At 43.2% G+C, this 15,606-nt stretch overlaps 1 protein-coding gene across 1 annotated transcript in view; it reads right to left on the reverse strand.

Annotated features, from left to right (window-relative positions):
- The window catches only part of FAT4 (FAT atypical cadherin 4), a 174,282-nt gene that overhangs the window by 36,085 nt on the left and 122,591 nt on the right, over positions 1 to 15,606 (reverse strand). Inside the window, exons 8-9 of the mRNA XM_019628416.1 lie at positions 7,196 to 7,446; positions 871 to 5,220 (exon numbers count right to left, since the gene is read on the reverse strand). Of these exons, the coding sequence (XP_019483961.1) occupies positions 871 to 5,220; positions 7,196 to 7,446 (4,601 nt within the window). The remainder of the gene's footprint in view (positions 1 to 870; positions 5,221 to 7,195; positions 7,447 to 15,606) is intronic.

The raw sequence follows: 15,606 nt of genomic DNA on the forward strand, positions 1-15,606 counted from the left end.
GTGCCTGGTTCTCACCCACGGCACTCTTCCTGCCCCCTATCTACTACCAAATGCATTCATGCTTGTTTCATTCTAGGACTAGGCGTAACCTTACTCTAAATCTAAGTGTGAATGAGTCTATTATACCAAAATGGGACAAAGAAACAATTTTTATTGTTGAATTCCCACCAGAAAAAGCAACGTGTTTTTTTTTTGGGGGGGGGGGTTGGGGATGAGGAAGGAGTTTTAGAAATCCTGAACTCATAACACGTATAGAGCCCTAATACTCATGATCCGAAGACTACAACTCCATAAAACTCACTTACCTTGTGCCATTGAGGCTCGTCTTCTAAGGTTTTCTACGGCACGCTGCTCTTCACCATTGTACTCACGCTGCTAATACTACTACTAACCATCACTGCTATGTACTGAATGCTAGAATCCGCACCAGGTGTTTTACAAACATTATTTTTCCTCATCACAACAACACTAAGAGATAAGTACGATTACTCCCATTTTGAAGGTCAGCAAGGTTAGGCGACTTCCCAAAAGCTGAAACTCTGAAATTCACTGTGCAGATGTACATCCTAACTCTACAACAAATTAACTCGGTCACCTTAAAAAAACTGAGCTAACTTCTCTCTGCTTCAACCTCCTTACCTGTAAAAACTGGAAAATAATTATCCCTACCTCACAGGATTCTTGTGAGAAGTAAAATAAGTGCAGATAAAGCGCTTAGAACCGTATCTGGCCAATAGTAAATGCTTAAATCATTTGCTAGGATTATGCCCGTTTTCTAAAGAAGAGCATTTAAAAATGACAAAATTCATGACTTTCTATTCTAGTCGACAGGGCTACAGCCTTAGTGAAAGGAGCCAAATGTTGTCATACCTGTGTATCCGGTTTTGCAAACACAGTTGAAGCTCCCTGGGAAATTCTGGCAGACAGCACCATTCTTGCAAGGACTAGGCAGGCACTCATTGACGTCTCGCTCACAGGCCCTTCCTGTGAAGCCATCCAGGCAGCTGCACGAAAACCCTCCCACCAGGTTGTGGCAGGTCCCACCATTGTGGCAAGGAGACGGAAGGCATTCGTCTATGTCTACCTCACACCAGCTCCCGGCGTAACCGGGCAGACACTTGCACAGGAACGGCCGCAAAGGCTCGTTGGCCACCAGGATGACCGGGAGGCTCTCCTGGCTCTTCACCGCGGCGCTCACGGCCAGCCGGCGGACGCAGCTGCCTCCGTTCTGACACGGGCCGCGCACACAGGCGTCCTGGTCCACGGCCTCCACCTTCACCCCGCTCTGCCGGAGCAGGAGCTCCTTGATGCTCTCAAAGAAGGTGGCCACGCCACTGGGGCTCACGTACTGACTGCCGCCCCGCTTCACGGCCGCCAAGAGGAACGTCCTGTTGTTGTCCTCATAGGCCCCGTAGAGCTGCACGGCGGTGCCCAGGCCCGTGAGCTGGGAGCTGGCGATGCGCAGGAAGTGAAGGTAGTGGTTCGTCAGGAAGTCCTTCACCGTGGGCGCGCCGAGCCGCAGGAGGATGCTGCTGTCCACCGTGGCGTTGGAGAAGCCCGCAAAGAAAACCCGGACGCTGCTCGTGACTGCGCTGTGCACGCCGTCGTCGCTGAGGACCGTCAGGTCAAACGTGCCGTCTGTGGACCTCGGCTGGGAGCTCAGATCGCAGGTTCCCCTGGGGATACTGAAGAGGCTTGTCACTCCCGAGGTGAGGGAGCAGTGGAAGGTGTCTAACACGTCCGGGTCCTGGGGCTTCACGGAGCCCAAAATCCCGCCAGGAAACAAGTTGCCGTAGTAATTCACAAATATCTCCACCGTGCGAGACTGCGAAGGATTGTCGTTTTGGTCTATGACTGTGATGTGCACCGTGCCTGTGGAAGACATCTGAGGTACCCCGGAATCTCGAGTGACCACCGACAGGTAGAAGTCTGCAATCTGCTCCCTGTCGATCTCTCTGGTGGTGCTCAGAACCCCAGCAGTGTTCAGACTGAAATAATTGGTGGCTGGGCCTGTGCTCAGCAAATAATAGGTAAAGGGGCCTTGATTCGGCGGGAGATCGGGGTCAGTGGACTGAAGAGTCATCACCAGAGTTCCTGGGCGTTTGTTCTCCATAACTTCTCCTTCACCGACGGTCAACACAGGCCCATTGTCGTTTATGTCCTCCAGGGTGACTAACAGGGAGGCGCTCCCTGTGGCTGAGGGTATCCCGGAATCAACAGCCAAAACCGTGAGGTTATAGATGGGGAGGGTTTCTCGATCTAATTCTGCAGTTACCGTGATCTGTCCTGTCTGTGGGTTGATGGAAAAGGCACCGTTTTCATTCCCTGACCCGATGAAGTAGGAAAACCTGCTCCAGCTGGGGACAGAGTCTGAGTCGAAGGCACTGACAAAGGTCACGTGGGTTCCCGTCGGGACCCCTTCGCTGATCTGAACGCTGTAGATGTTCAGACTGAAAATGGGTGGGTCGTTGGCATCAAGCACGGTGATATTCACTGTGACCTCGTCTATGTCTGCACCTCTAATGCTGCCAAAATTCTTGGCCAGTACCTTCAAAGATAACCTCTCTTCTTTTTCTCTATCAAGGAGTCCAGAAACATAAATTTGTCCAGTCTTCTGATTGATCTGAAAACCCTTCTTCCTGCTGTTTCCAAAAATCAAGTAGTGTACCTCCCCATCGGTGCCCAAATCCCTGTCACTGGCAAACACTTCTCCAACAACCGTGCCTCTCGGGGCCGCTTCTGAGACTTCAAAGTAGTACAGTTTGGAAACAAAACGAGGCACGTATTCATTTGTCCCTTTTAACTGGATGTTGACAGTGGCGAAGCTGCACCGTTCTTCATCGGGGACATTGAAGGCTTTCACAGTGAGGTGGTAGCTCTGCTTGGTTTCAAAATCCAAGAAGCCCTGAGTGGTGATGACACCTGTGTTGGGGTCAATGACAAAGAGGTCGCTGTCGGATGCCTGTACAGTGTATGCGATCACAGCATTGGTTCCAGAGTCAGCGTCGGTGGCATTTAGGTGGATCACTGTGGTCCCGCTCGGGGCGTTTTCCAAAACAGCAGGGAAGTACTCATCAGGCAGGAAGACGGGAGAATTATCGTTCACGTCAACCACGTTGACAGTCACCCTGCAGTAACCGGTTCTTGCGACCCACCCTCCATCTGTAGCACTGACAGTCATCTCGTGTTTCTGGCAGAGCTCGTAATCAAGGGCTTTGGCGAGGGTTAGTATACCCGTGGAGGCATTGATGGCAAAAACGCCGTCCTCATTTCCTGCGGAGATGCTGTACCTAATCAAGCCGTTCATCGCTGCATCTCTGTCTCTGGCAGACACCGTCCTGACAATGGCCCCGACACTGTGGCTTTCGGGAATGGTGGCACTCACGTGGCTTTGGGAGAATTCAGGAGTATGGTAGTTCTCCTCAGTAACAATTATTTGAACAGTTGCTTGGGAGGAAAGGGGAGGGTTCCCTTTATCCTTTGCCGTGATGGTTATCAAAAAGTTTTGATTCAGATCAGAAATTAGGGAAGATGCTACTGAAATCCACCCTGTCTTGTTGTCCAATTTAAATTTCCCCAAGTGATTTTCACTGGCAACAAAATACTCCACTTCAGAATTCAGCCCAAAATCTTTATCATCTACTGCAGTAACTTTGATTAACTTTGTACCAACTTTGACATTTTTGGTGACTGGAGTAAAATACTTTGTTTTAAGAAACCGAGGTGCATTGTCATTGCTGTCCACCACGTTGATGGTGACGGTTGTCTCACTAAGTAAGGAAGGATTACCCCGGTCTGAGGCTGTCACTATGAAACTGTGTCTGTTGATGTTCACATTACTGAAGCCACTGACATTTTGGTATTTTAAGACCTGTTTATTGAAAATCTCCCCTGTGGTGGCATTAATCCTGAAATACTCTGATTGGGATTTTATAAAATAGAACACTTGTCCATTTGAGCCCTCATCAGGATCTGTTGCTGACACCTGAGTCACTTTGGAGCCAATTTCAGTAAGTTCAGGGCAATCTAAATAATAGGAGGGTCTGCTAAACCTTGGGGCATTGTCATTGACGTCCGTCACAAATATCGTGACGTCTGTACTCACAGTCCACCCAGAGTCATGTGCAGAAACGCGGATTCTGTAACGGTCCGTATCTTCTCTGTTTAAAGGTCTGCTAATGACAATATCCCCCGTGCTGGGATTAATGGTAAATGGGAGACTTTTGTCCATTATTGAGTATCTACTAATTGCATTTATACCAACATCTTCATCAGAAGTCGTGACGCGTGTAACTGTGAATCCTAATGGGGAACTTTCAGGAACATAGGCACTGAATATTTGAGAGAACCTAGGGGCATTGTCATTTTCGTCTAAAATGTTAATGATGACTTTTACTGAGGTGCTCTGAGAAGGGGAGCCTTTGTCTGAGGACTTAATGGTGAGTACATACTGAGGTATTTTTTCCCTGTCTAAAGGTCGAGTGCTTCTAATTTCCCCAGTAGCATGACTGATGCTGAAGCTATGTTCTTTGTTGCCACTCACGATTTCATAATCTAACTGTCCATTTGGTCCACTGTCCTTGTCCATGGCTGAGACAGTAAGTATTTTTCGAGGAGACAGATTTTCCAATATTTCAGCTACAAATGGATCTTCCTTGAAAATGGGGGAATTATCATTGACATCTAACACGGTTATGTCAAGTTTCTCATAAGAGGAGAAGGGAGGGAAACCACCATCTCTGGCCTCTATCCATACAACATATTTTTGTATCTTTTCAAAATCCAGAGGTTGACTAATGGACACCTGTCCTGTTAATTGATCGATTTGGAATGTATTGCCAAGATTCCCACTTGCAATAAAATAGGACAAAGGTTCTCCTCTCAAGGAGGACCCTGTGATGGTGGTGACGTGAGTGCCCACGGGTTGGTTTTCAGGAAACATGAAAGTTTGTTCTTTGGCTCTGACTTTAGGGAAATCGGCCTTGTTCACAAATCTAACTGTCACTGTGGTAGAATCTGTCTTTGGAAAGGAGCCACCGTCTTTTACATGCACAGAAAATGTCACTTCTGAAGCTCCGTTTAGTGGCCCAGCTGCCATAATAGCTCCCCTCAGTGGGTCAATGTGAAATTTTTCAGAGTTTCTACCCGAGAGAGAATAATGCAGTTCAGAATTGGGTCCAGTGTCAGCATCTGTGACTGTGACCGCAAAGACGAAGGAACCTATAAAAGAGGGAGTGTGCAGTTACCATCACAGGGACAGCATTCGGTGGTAGGTTCATGCTTATAAAACATTATATTGCTACCTGATGTCATTTTATTTTCCCATGATTACTAGGGGGGAATAGTATCTCCTACGTAGTCTCTGAAGTTCCCAAGTCAAATCTATTTAACAACAGTCTTCAGGGACTGACCTGCTGTTTTCTAACAAAAACCCAGATAGTCTACTGGATTCAACATTTTTCAGTATGCCTTTGAGAAAAGCACAGGGAAAGACAATGGCTAATCATTCTGAATTATAGTTCCTAGGAAAAAAACCTGTATATCACACAACTTCCAACCAATATGATAATACATGTGCTCTGCTAATAGCTATGTTTCTGCCCAATATAAAAAGAGAATTACTCTATTATTTTTTAAAACATCTCTGAATTATCACATATGTAATCTTGTCAACAAAAATATTATGTTAAAAAAATGATCATTGATCCCTTATACCCACTGTTTCATAGCAAAATTATTGTATCTGTGAGCTGTTATCTCATGGGGACAAAGCATATGCATATATGTGCATATAAATCTATAAATCAACTAGAATGATTATAAAGTAGTAAGAGATAAGAACTGAGAAAGAATGGACCCAATGTGAATTCCAAAAGTTAGTGTTTGGGATGAGCGCCAATGAAACAGATTGTAGTAGAAATATGCAGAAAAGCTGCCAGGAGGACATGTTTTCGATATACTCATTCAGAAACCTTTCCCAAACCTGCACTCCTAACCCCTACAGAAAAGTCTCTTATTTAAAAAAAAGGCCAGTGATTCTGATGAATTATGTCTAACGAGGAGGAGATGCTTCAGCACTCCTCACCTTGCCCAGCAGAGGCTGGACTGCACCACTGCACACTGGGTGTAATTAGAATCATGCCTGCCAGCAGCAGCGCAGCTGAAGGCCTTCATCAGGGAGCTGTGACTTTGATATTGACATTTTCTTTTGATAGAAAGTTGGCACAAAAAATTTATGGATTTTATACTTTCAATTGGTATCAATTAGACATTTGCAAGCAAACAGAAGATCAAAGATCACTGAGAGGAGGAATCCTGGATCCATTTATTTCTCTTCTAATTAAAATATTTTAAAGCAAGGAAGATTAAATTAATTTTGATCCTTATTTGTATATTTTCCTGTTTGAAAACTCATCTCAAAAATTCCAGATGGCAGATGATTTGTCCAGCTCTGAAGAGAGTACGCCATTCTTTGCGAAAAAGCAAATATAACCAAGCTAAATTTAAACAAGATGCAGAATGATGAATACATGTTGTCAGTATGAAAGTGGTTCAATAATGGCTCCATAAGCTTATTAACAAGCAGACCTGCATTCCTCAAAACTGAAAAAAAAGGAGAATTATTCATTCCTTAAACACTGTTAAAAACCTGAAACTAAAAAAAAAAAAAACTAGAAAGAGAAAAACAAATAATTCAAAGAAAGTAAAAGCAAGTAATTAAACATTAATATAAAAAATATATATGTGTGAAGCATTGAGTAAAATGCATTTTACACCAACAAATATCGTTGAATGCCTATTAGTTCCCAGATAATGTTTCAGGTGCTAGGATATGGCATGAAAAAAAGACAATGTTCCTTCCCTCAGGGAACCTACACACAAACTACATCTCCAGGCAGAACCCTCCGTGACTACAAAGCGATATCCATTTTAATAATTCCACAATATTCAAGTAATATTAAGAAGTAGTAGTAGGAAAGATGTGGCCATTATAAAATCTAATTGGTCTGGGAAGAATTAATTTACGAGCTCCAACATTCCTTTCATTTTGTTAGGCAAAACAAGTTCAATTTTAGAAGATATGTGAACTTAGGCTACATCAAAATTTTACCTGTAAAAACAACAGAAGGCATTGTTAGAACATGTCCAATGGATAGCTTGTATTTATCCGTGGCCTAAGAGCTGACCCGATTACCTGGAGAAGTAGGAGACGGGATGTGTGTGACATATGGGTGATGCTGAAACCTCGGGGGGTTGTCGTTGACATCGGTCACAGTGACGAGCACGCTGGTGGAGCTGGAAAGAGGCTGCGGGGACCCAGCGTCACTGGAGACGACCACTAAAGTATAATTCTCTTTTGTTTCCCTGTCGAGCAAGGCGCTGGTGATGATCTGTCCTGTGGATGGGTTGATGGTGAACTGAGAGTTTCCCCCGATGATGCTATAACTAAAGCAGAGAGCAGAAATGGGCATGTTTCTTCCAGTTATCATATTGCAGCAGCCATTTACTGTAATTTAAAAACTGAGGCAGAAATGTAAAGGAAGGTGTTACAAGCAAGATCCCACAACAATTAAACACTATGGGTAGAAGGTAAATATTTCAAAGTTTATGTAATATCACATGGACAATCTTCATTGTGAGATGTGCAAAGACCTCAAGCAGATCCCTGCAAGGTTTGTGGGCTTCTTAAATCATGCAAGACCCCAAAATATACTCAGAAGACTATCGTGTTTTAAACGGATGAGCTACAAGCATAAATCAGGGCACTGCACTAATGTGTGGTAATGGCCAGCATCACAAATGAACATCTGTTAAATGAATCTAAAAATTATTTTTCCGCTGCGCACCATATCCCAGATATCCCAGAGAAGATCAGTTGAAGATCTTTTTTCTTTCAAGACAAAACACTGTATTTGACACATATTGACTCTCCAGGACAACTAAAGAGCTGATTATTTATACAGGGACATTCCTAGTTACTAATTCTCTCATTTGTCATTCCTCATATGGCCATGCTGCTTTGCTTTCTTGTTGTCGGGAGAGGTATAACATCTCCATGGATAGTCTGATGCTAACCAGATTGGTTAACGGACAGGACTCTCCACTGAGAATAGTTTCTCTCTTCTTTCTGAAGAGGAAAGCGATCTGTATATATCCCTCAGAGATCAGCTAGGGAAGAAGTTCCTAAGTTTGAAGGTTCAGAAATTGGCGGTGGGCCATAATTTTTAAAGTTGGAGGGTAGCAAAGAACTTGATGTCTTTAAAAGCTTTCCCCTTTATACCAACAAAGAAGTGCCCTTGTTGGAATTAAGTGCATGTTTCTATAGTTTGGTTTGTGTTCATAAAAACATAGCAACAGCACGTGTCTAATAGAAACAGCAGAAAAACCCTCCATGGCAGCCAGCAGAGAGCACATTACCCCCATTAAGTTCTCAGTTTAAAACAAACAATTCAGCATTTTCATTTTCATCCTTTTTTAGGGACATAATAAACTGCCGGGGAGCTGGTATTTAAAAAAAAGAGGCAAAAAGTGATAGCAAAAATAAAGACTAGAAAGGGAGCTTGGTTGAGAAATGATTTCAATATTGATCAAGTACTTGTTATCACTCAGATTTTTAACCCCCTTTGGCACAACCACAGGCCAGGATCAGGGGAGGATGACAGCAGCACTGGACCAGAAGTGACTCTTATTATAATCACTGCTCTTATGTAGAAGATATCTATTCCCTTTATTAAAGTAAAAATATCAGAGGCTTGTAAATGAATTCTTAAAGTTAGAAATTCAGGGCTCATGAAATAATCAAATTACCTTATCTTTCAAGAAAGTCTGTGGAAACATGGATAATGAGAATTGTGTGATTTTATTTTGGGCAACTGATTCTATTGGTGGTTGTAGAAATTACCAAATAATGGGTGGGGGGGAAGCATGCTTTGGAATTTTTGTAGATTAGGAATCTGAGTCTAAGGAAGACTTAAAGATAGTTGCACAAAAAAGGAAACAATCTACAAATGGTAGACCTAGAATTTGAACTTCTGTTTTCAGGACCTCAACACGCACTTTTTCCATCACACTGCAGTACAGGGGAAATAACACTCAGTCTGAGCGAGTAGTGAAGACACAGGATGCTGTGCTGCTCGCTCAGGCCACAGGCCGCTCCTGCGCAAGGCGTGTGATGTAGAGCTGGCTTACTGTCATTGTATTCCATGCACATCAACAAATGTGTCGCTTTATTTTATGACTCAAGAACAAGAAATCACTGTTTAAAATTATTGGCATAAACGAGGTCACTGTCACCTAATATCTAAATCAATCATTGCTGCATTTGGAAAACTAAAATACACCCTTTTTTTCTTTTAACGTGTTTGCCTCCTCCTGAGATGGACTGGGATCATAAGGCATGTGCTGCGTGCTGCTGAGATACAATTATTTAGTAATAGTTAAACTACTCTGGGACACAGTTCACGTGGAAATGAATGTAGGGCTCATTCACAGCACTTAAATTCATAGACTTTCGTAACCTTTCTAAACCTTCTCTCTCCATTTACAAGTGTTGATCACAAATGTATTCCTTTCATTTGGTAATTCTGAGCATTAAATGTAATTTCATATGAAAAGCACTTGGCATTATAATTGATATGTGGCAAGAATTCAAAATCTATGTTTATACACATAATAGAGCATATACATATATATATATATAATAAAAATCTATTATACATGATCATTATAATGCATCTATCTGGTTAGTTAACTCGATAGAGGGACTAACAGATAGAGACATGGGTAAGTAGGTGAAGCGTCCCATCCTCAAGGTTACATCCTAAATGGAAGAAAGATATATAGGAAAGTAAATATAAACAAGGCAGTATTTTAAATGCTCTGAAACTGTGCAGAAACACTGCTCTAGATATTCAGAGGCCATCTTTGACTGGAATGATTCAAATACGCCTTCCTTGGAGGAGGGTAAATTCAAGCTAAGTTTTACAGGGGTTGCCGATCTTACAATAGTGTTGAAAGGGGAGGAAGGATGAGTTCAGGCCAGGAGCCGGCCGATATGTTCAGTACAGGGCCCGCTGGTAAATGTTTCAGCTCTTCGGGCCTTAGGATCTCTGAAGCGATACTCAGCAGAGAGCAAAGGCAGCCGCAGACAACACATCCGTGATGGGCATGGCTGAGCTCAGAAACACTTTAAGTACAAAAGCAGGCGCTGGGCCGAATCTGGCCTGTGGGCTGCAGAGGGCAGAACCCTTGTCTAGGATGGAAGGCCTGTCAGGGAGCCACAGGCGGGGGAAGCACAGAGCCTTTTCCCAGGAGCAGAAAGCGACCTGGTGAGGGTGAAAGCTTCGCTGCACGTTGGGGATCTGTGCAGAACACGCTTGGGGAGACGCTGCGGTGTTTATGGAGACAGGGCGCTATGCCGGAGGCAGGCTGCAGGACAGAGGAAGGGGTGCATGGTCCTTACAGTGGAGCCGCAGCCTGCTGGAGCCAGTGCTTTCCTGCCATTGCCCCTCACTCCCTGACTCAGGCTTGGCTTCGTCAAGGTATTCCCACACGGATAGAGGAATCACCATAAATGCAAACTCGTCGTGTTACACCCAGCTTAAAGCACTGCAGTTGTTTCTCATTAGCTGCAGAAAGAAATGTGAGTTGTTTTGTACCGTACACCTGTCCTGGGCCCATTCCTCACCGGCTCCAACCATGCTGAATGGCGTTTCACTGACGGAATGCAAAAGCATGGCTCTCCACCTGCATACCTGTTACTGTCTTTGCCTAGAATACCTCTCATCCCTTATTTGTCCATAAACTACTCTCTCTTTCCCCAAATCATCAGTTACTTGAGATTTCTACTGATTTCCTCACAGTAGCACGGTTCATGCTGTTCTTTCTACCCTTTTGTGCAAACACTATACTTGCTATATCAAGTACTGCAATCACAAGATGACAAAACTACCTCCTACTCGTGTATTAAACTGTTCTCCTTACGGGATCTGGAGTGCCTGACTCCTCAGCATTTAACAAAGTGCCCGGGACACGGTAAGTGCTCCAGAATTACACAGCATAGCGTCGTATGTAGATTGGAGGGATTAGAAACCAGACGCAGGAAGGTAAGTTAATGTTTGCTGTAATAGTCCCGGCATGCTGTGATTATGGACTGAACTAGGATGTGGGCAGGAGGGACACACAGAGAAGAACGGGCGCCAGAGGCAGCAGCAGAGGAGAAACCTGAGAACTTGTCCAGTGACTGATAGAGGCGAGAGGAGGACCTCAGCCAGCAAGCGCGGATGAGGAAAGCAAGGCAACAGCATTGGGAGGAAGCGGATGCCAAGGTGAGAGACAGGAAAGCGGGGGGACCGTCTGACACGCTGTGCTCAGGAGGCCAACAGACCCTCCAGGTAGCACTGTCTCCTAGAGAGTCACAAATATGGCGGGACTCTGGGATGGAGTCAGAGCTGACAGAACAGACTGAGAAGTTTTCTACCTTTCTGCAAAGTTTTCTGCAGGGTTAGAACCATTGAAATGGATGATATTTCCCTCTCCCTCTCCCTCCCTCCCTCCCTCTCTCTCTCTCTCTCTCTCTCTCTCTCTCTTCTCTCTCTCTCTGTCACACACGCTTGCACGCACGCACGCACACCAAAAGCACAAAAGGACTGGAAAAAATGCTGTGGGGAATGTCGAAATTACTTTGTAGGGAGAGAAAGAGGAGATATAGAAGGCAGATTAGAAGGTGTGGTCAGAGACATGGGGTAAGAAATAAGAAATAACATTTATGTAGACACAGAGGAGAAAAAAAATTCCAAAAAGAAAGGCAGACCTGTGGTGCAAATATTACAAAAGGTAAAGGAGAATAAAGACTCAGAAAAGGTCACTGGTCTTGATAAATTTCAGGAGAATCTTTGGATAAATTTTTTATTTAGTAAAGCAATGGAAGAGAAAATCAGATGGAAAGATTTACAGAAAAAATGGCCACAGAAAATGTGAGGTAGTGACCCACCCTCTCAAAAACGTGGGAAAAAAGTGAGTAAAAGCAGAAGTTCTAAAAAATATCAGTCATTCATTCAATGCCAGTCAATTTAGGTGCCAGTCACTGTTATGTTGCAGGCACTGTGCATGGTAGAATATATTCGAAATTAAATACACAGACATGAGAAGGATAAAAAGAACAAAAACTAACATTAATTTAGTGACTCTATGTCCCAATAATTGTGTTACAGACAGTCATGCATACTGACTCCATATATACCATTTGGCACATAGTAGGTAGTCAATATACATTTAATTGTCACAAATTTAAAGTACCAATTCTTGTCTCTACTTTTACTGATGGATACACTGAACCTTGGAGATGCTAAAATGGCTTTCCCTAAGTGATGGTGGGTAAATGAAGGAATTCAATACCAGATATTCTGAGCATTTCTGTAGGGATAAAGATATGATCCAGGGAAGAGAATATACATTGAATGTCCAAGAGAGAAGTGCAGAAACAGTCGAATTTAACATCTGGAGGAAATTCAGTAGGATGGGATTAGGTGCACAAAGTAAGGGAGGTATGTGCCTTTGGATGCTGGCCTTGTCAATACAGTTCTGTGACTTTCTCCAGTGTTGTGACATAAACTAATTACAAGCGAGGTTTGAACAGAGGTTTGGCCAGTTGGGAGAGCAGGGGACACAGATCTATAAAAGCTAAGTTCTGGAATGGGTGTCAGGAAGCAAAGATGTAAACTAGATATAGACTAGGAATTAATGCAGGATGGTTTACTAGAAGGGAAAATATTAAAAGTAAAGTGTAACTCAAAGTACATGTGCCATCCATAAAAAAATATATAGCTTGCTCAAATGGGTAGAAAGAAAAATAGAGATATTTCTCAGATGGCTGCTGTGTACAAGATTATGGTAGACCATAAGGGAAAATTAACGAATTATATGACACATAAAGGATTGTGCTATGAGAGAGATCATCATATTAGGTAAATGACTTAAATATGTAATGTTTAAGTAGGCAATGCAAAAATTAATATTGAATAGTTCTGTTAACCAGAAGAAAGAATGGATTTTATCCCAAATTCCATGAATAGCAAGAAGCAATTAACATTAATATAAAAGTGTATTATATTCCATTGAAAAGATATCAGGCCAGAGTAAATCAGGTTTAGGTTAGCAAAGCAACTTACTTTATCTTTTAAAATATTTTTAATTTAAGCTGTAATAATTGTCTGTGCTAAGTTCATTTAAAAGTGTTATATAGTAGTTTTTACAAGATAAAAATTGCCTGAACCTTATTTATTTTATCTGACTCTATGACAGTAGAACCGTTTGAAGATTTTCACAGGTGGGTTTTATAGATTTCGGTGAATGTAAAAGTATGAAGTTAATTCTCTAATATTAAAGAAAAAAGAAAATCCAACCAGTCAACTCAACAACCAAAATACATACTATCAAATCCAAACAATCACATCAGACCTCCTGGTACGACTCTGTGAAACACTCTGAAATATAACAGGGTTTTCCAGGCCAGCTTTACAGCTGTGCGTGGCTTACTAACATAGGATAACAGTTAGCAGTGAAATTCAGACATATACTAGGAAAAACAGCACCTAATCCTTGCATTCTATTCTAGCAACGGGGTGTAGGGATCGATTTTGTAAACATGCAGCTTCACACTCAGGAATTCAAACATCACAGACAAGAGTGCTGTCTGTAGATGAGTCTCCTCTCACCCAGATAAAGATTAACTAGACTCTAATGCTGCAGAGGGTCGGACAGGCTCTAATGCTGCAAGGGTCAGACATCGCTTCCAAACTGTCATCAACTTACTGAGCACTACGGTGACAGGGGGAGTAATGTGCTCTGTGTGGATTAGGACAGCACAGGTTTTCGGGTACGGAGTATTTTTTGTTCTCGGCTCTACTGTAAGGAGTTCAGTTAAATGTTTTAAATACCTATCCTCGTAAGAACTATATATAAAGTCAGTTTTATTATTAGTGTCTCTCTTCCATGGGTAAGAAAACTGACAGCCAGAGATGTTAAATAAGGGGCACTGCTGTTGGGACTAGTGGGGGCAGGATGCGATTCTACACGGTGTGATGCCCAAGGCTGTGCTCTCAGCGCTGACCTGAAGGCTTGGTTAGCTCCTAGGATGTGGCGTCAGCATCTCCATGCTTCGAGCAGGACGGCGAAGGGGGTGGTGTTTCCTGACCTTCTGAAGCAGGAAGGTGGTGAGCTGCACCTGCCTGCCTCCAGGTGGTGCCAAGCAGTGACCCAAACAAGGCAGATACTGTGACCTTGGGCAGACATTTTCCCAATCCTTAAAGCTTCACTCTGGGAAGTCAGCTCTTGTTTTGGAAGTAGGTCTCAGGCTTCTGAGAGAAGTTTGTGCGCTCCCTCCTTTTACAGTGCAGGCCAGTGTCCATTTCTCCCTGGATTCCTCCTCTGTCTCCATCCAGACCTTCCTAGCTACCCTGGTGGCTCCTCCTTCTAAACCTGCCCGTCAGGTGCTGGGAGAACCCCAGTGACCAGGTGCTGCCTCTCATTTCCTTATTTCATATGCAGTCCTTGGTTTTAAACGTGCACTAAACACTGATGACTCCCGAATCTGTATCTCCAGCTCTGACCCTGACCCTAAGCTTCACATCCATGTCTTCAACATCCTGGCTGATCTCTCTAATGACTCACAGTCATCTCAAACTCTATTCAAATAAGAACTCCGACTTGATCCCAAACCTCTGTCTCCTTCAGTGAATGATACCACCGTCTGCCCAGGTGTTCAAGTCAAAAACTTAGTGGATGACTGACTTCTCCCTTTTATACCCACTTACAATCTCAAATGTATGCCCCACGTCTATTCACTTCTCCATCCTAGAACAAGGCCACACTACTTTTTGTTTGAATCACTATATTAATTAGCACCTAACTAATCTCACTGGTCTCACAGGTGTCTTTCTCCCTCTCTCCCTCTCTCTGTCTTCCCTCCCACCCCCCAGAATCCTGCCTCCTCCAATCGAATCCAAATACAAATCAGGTTATGCTGCTCCTAATTTAAAATCCACCATAGTTTCCCACCTAAAATTAATTTTAAAATCCCAATTCTTTACCACGACCTAAAAGCCCTTACCTGGTCTGCATGGCGTGGCACCTGCCTACCTCCCTGACTGCTCTCTCTCTGGTCCAGACTCACAACCTTCCCAGTTACACACACCAAGCTCCTTTCCTTTCACAGACCAGTATTTGCAGCCTAAAGTCCACCTTCTCCGAGAGGCCATCCACAATAACCATAACCGAAAGTCGCTTGTCACTCTCTAGTGTGTTATCCTGTTTTTGTTTCAAGGCTGCCATCACTATATGAATAATCTGATCTATTTTATATTTAATTGTCTGCCTCAAGAAGCATGTAGGCTCAAAGACAATGGAAACTTTGTTTTGTTTATCACCGTTATTCATATTAGCAACTCTATAAATGTTCACTAAGTAAAAAACATCTTGAGGCCTCCTACCTAACTCAGTGATCTCTGCCCACAGAAAAGACAAATAAATGCCAGTTTCCCAAAGTGATTATTTTAAATAGGAAATTAGTTAAATAACTTATTAACCAAATCATCACTATTTCGATAT

Source organism: Hipposideros armiger, unplaced genomic scaffold (assembly GCF_001890085.2).
Source record: "Hipposideros armiger isolate ML-2016 unplaced genomic scaffold, ASM189008v1 scaffold_1, whole genome shotgun sequence".
NCBI classification, from domain to species: domain Eukaryota; kingdom Metazoa; phylum Chordata; class Mammalia; order Chiroptera; family Hipposideridae; genus Hipposideros; species Hipposideros armiger.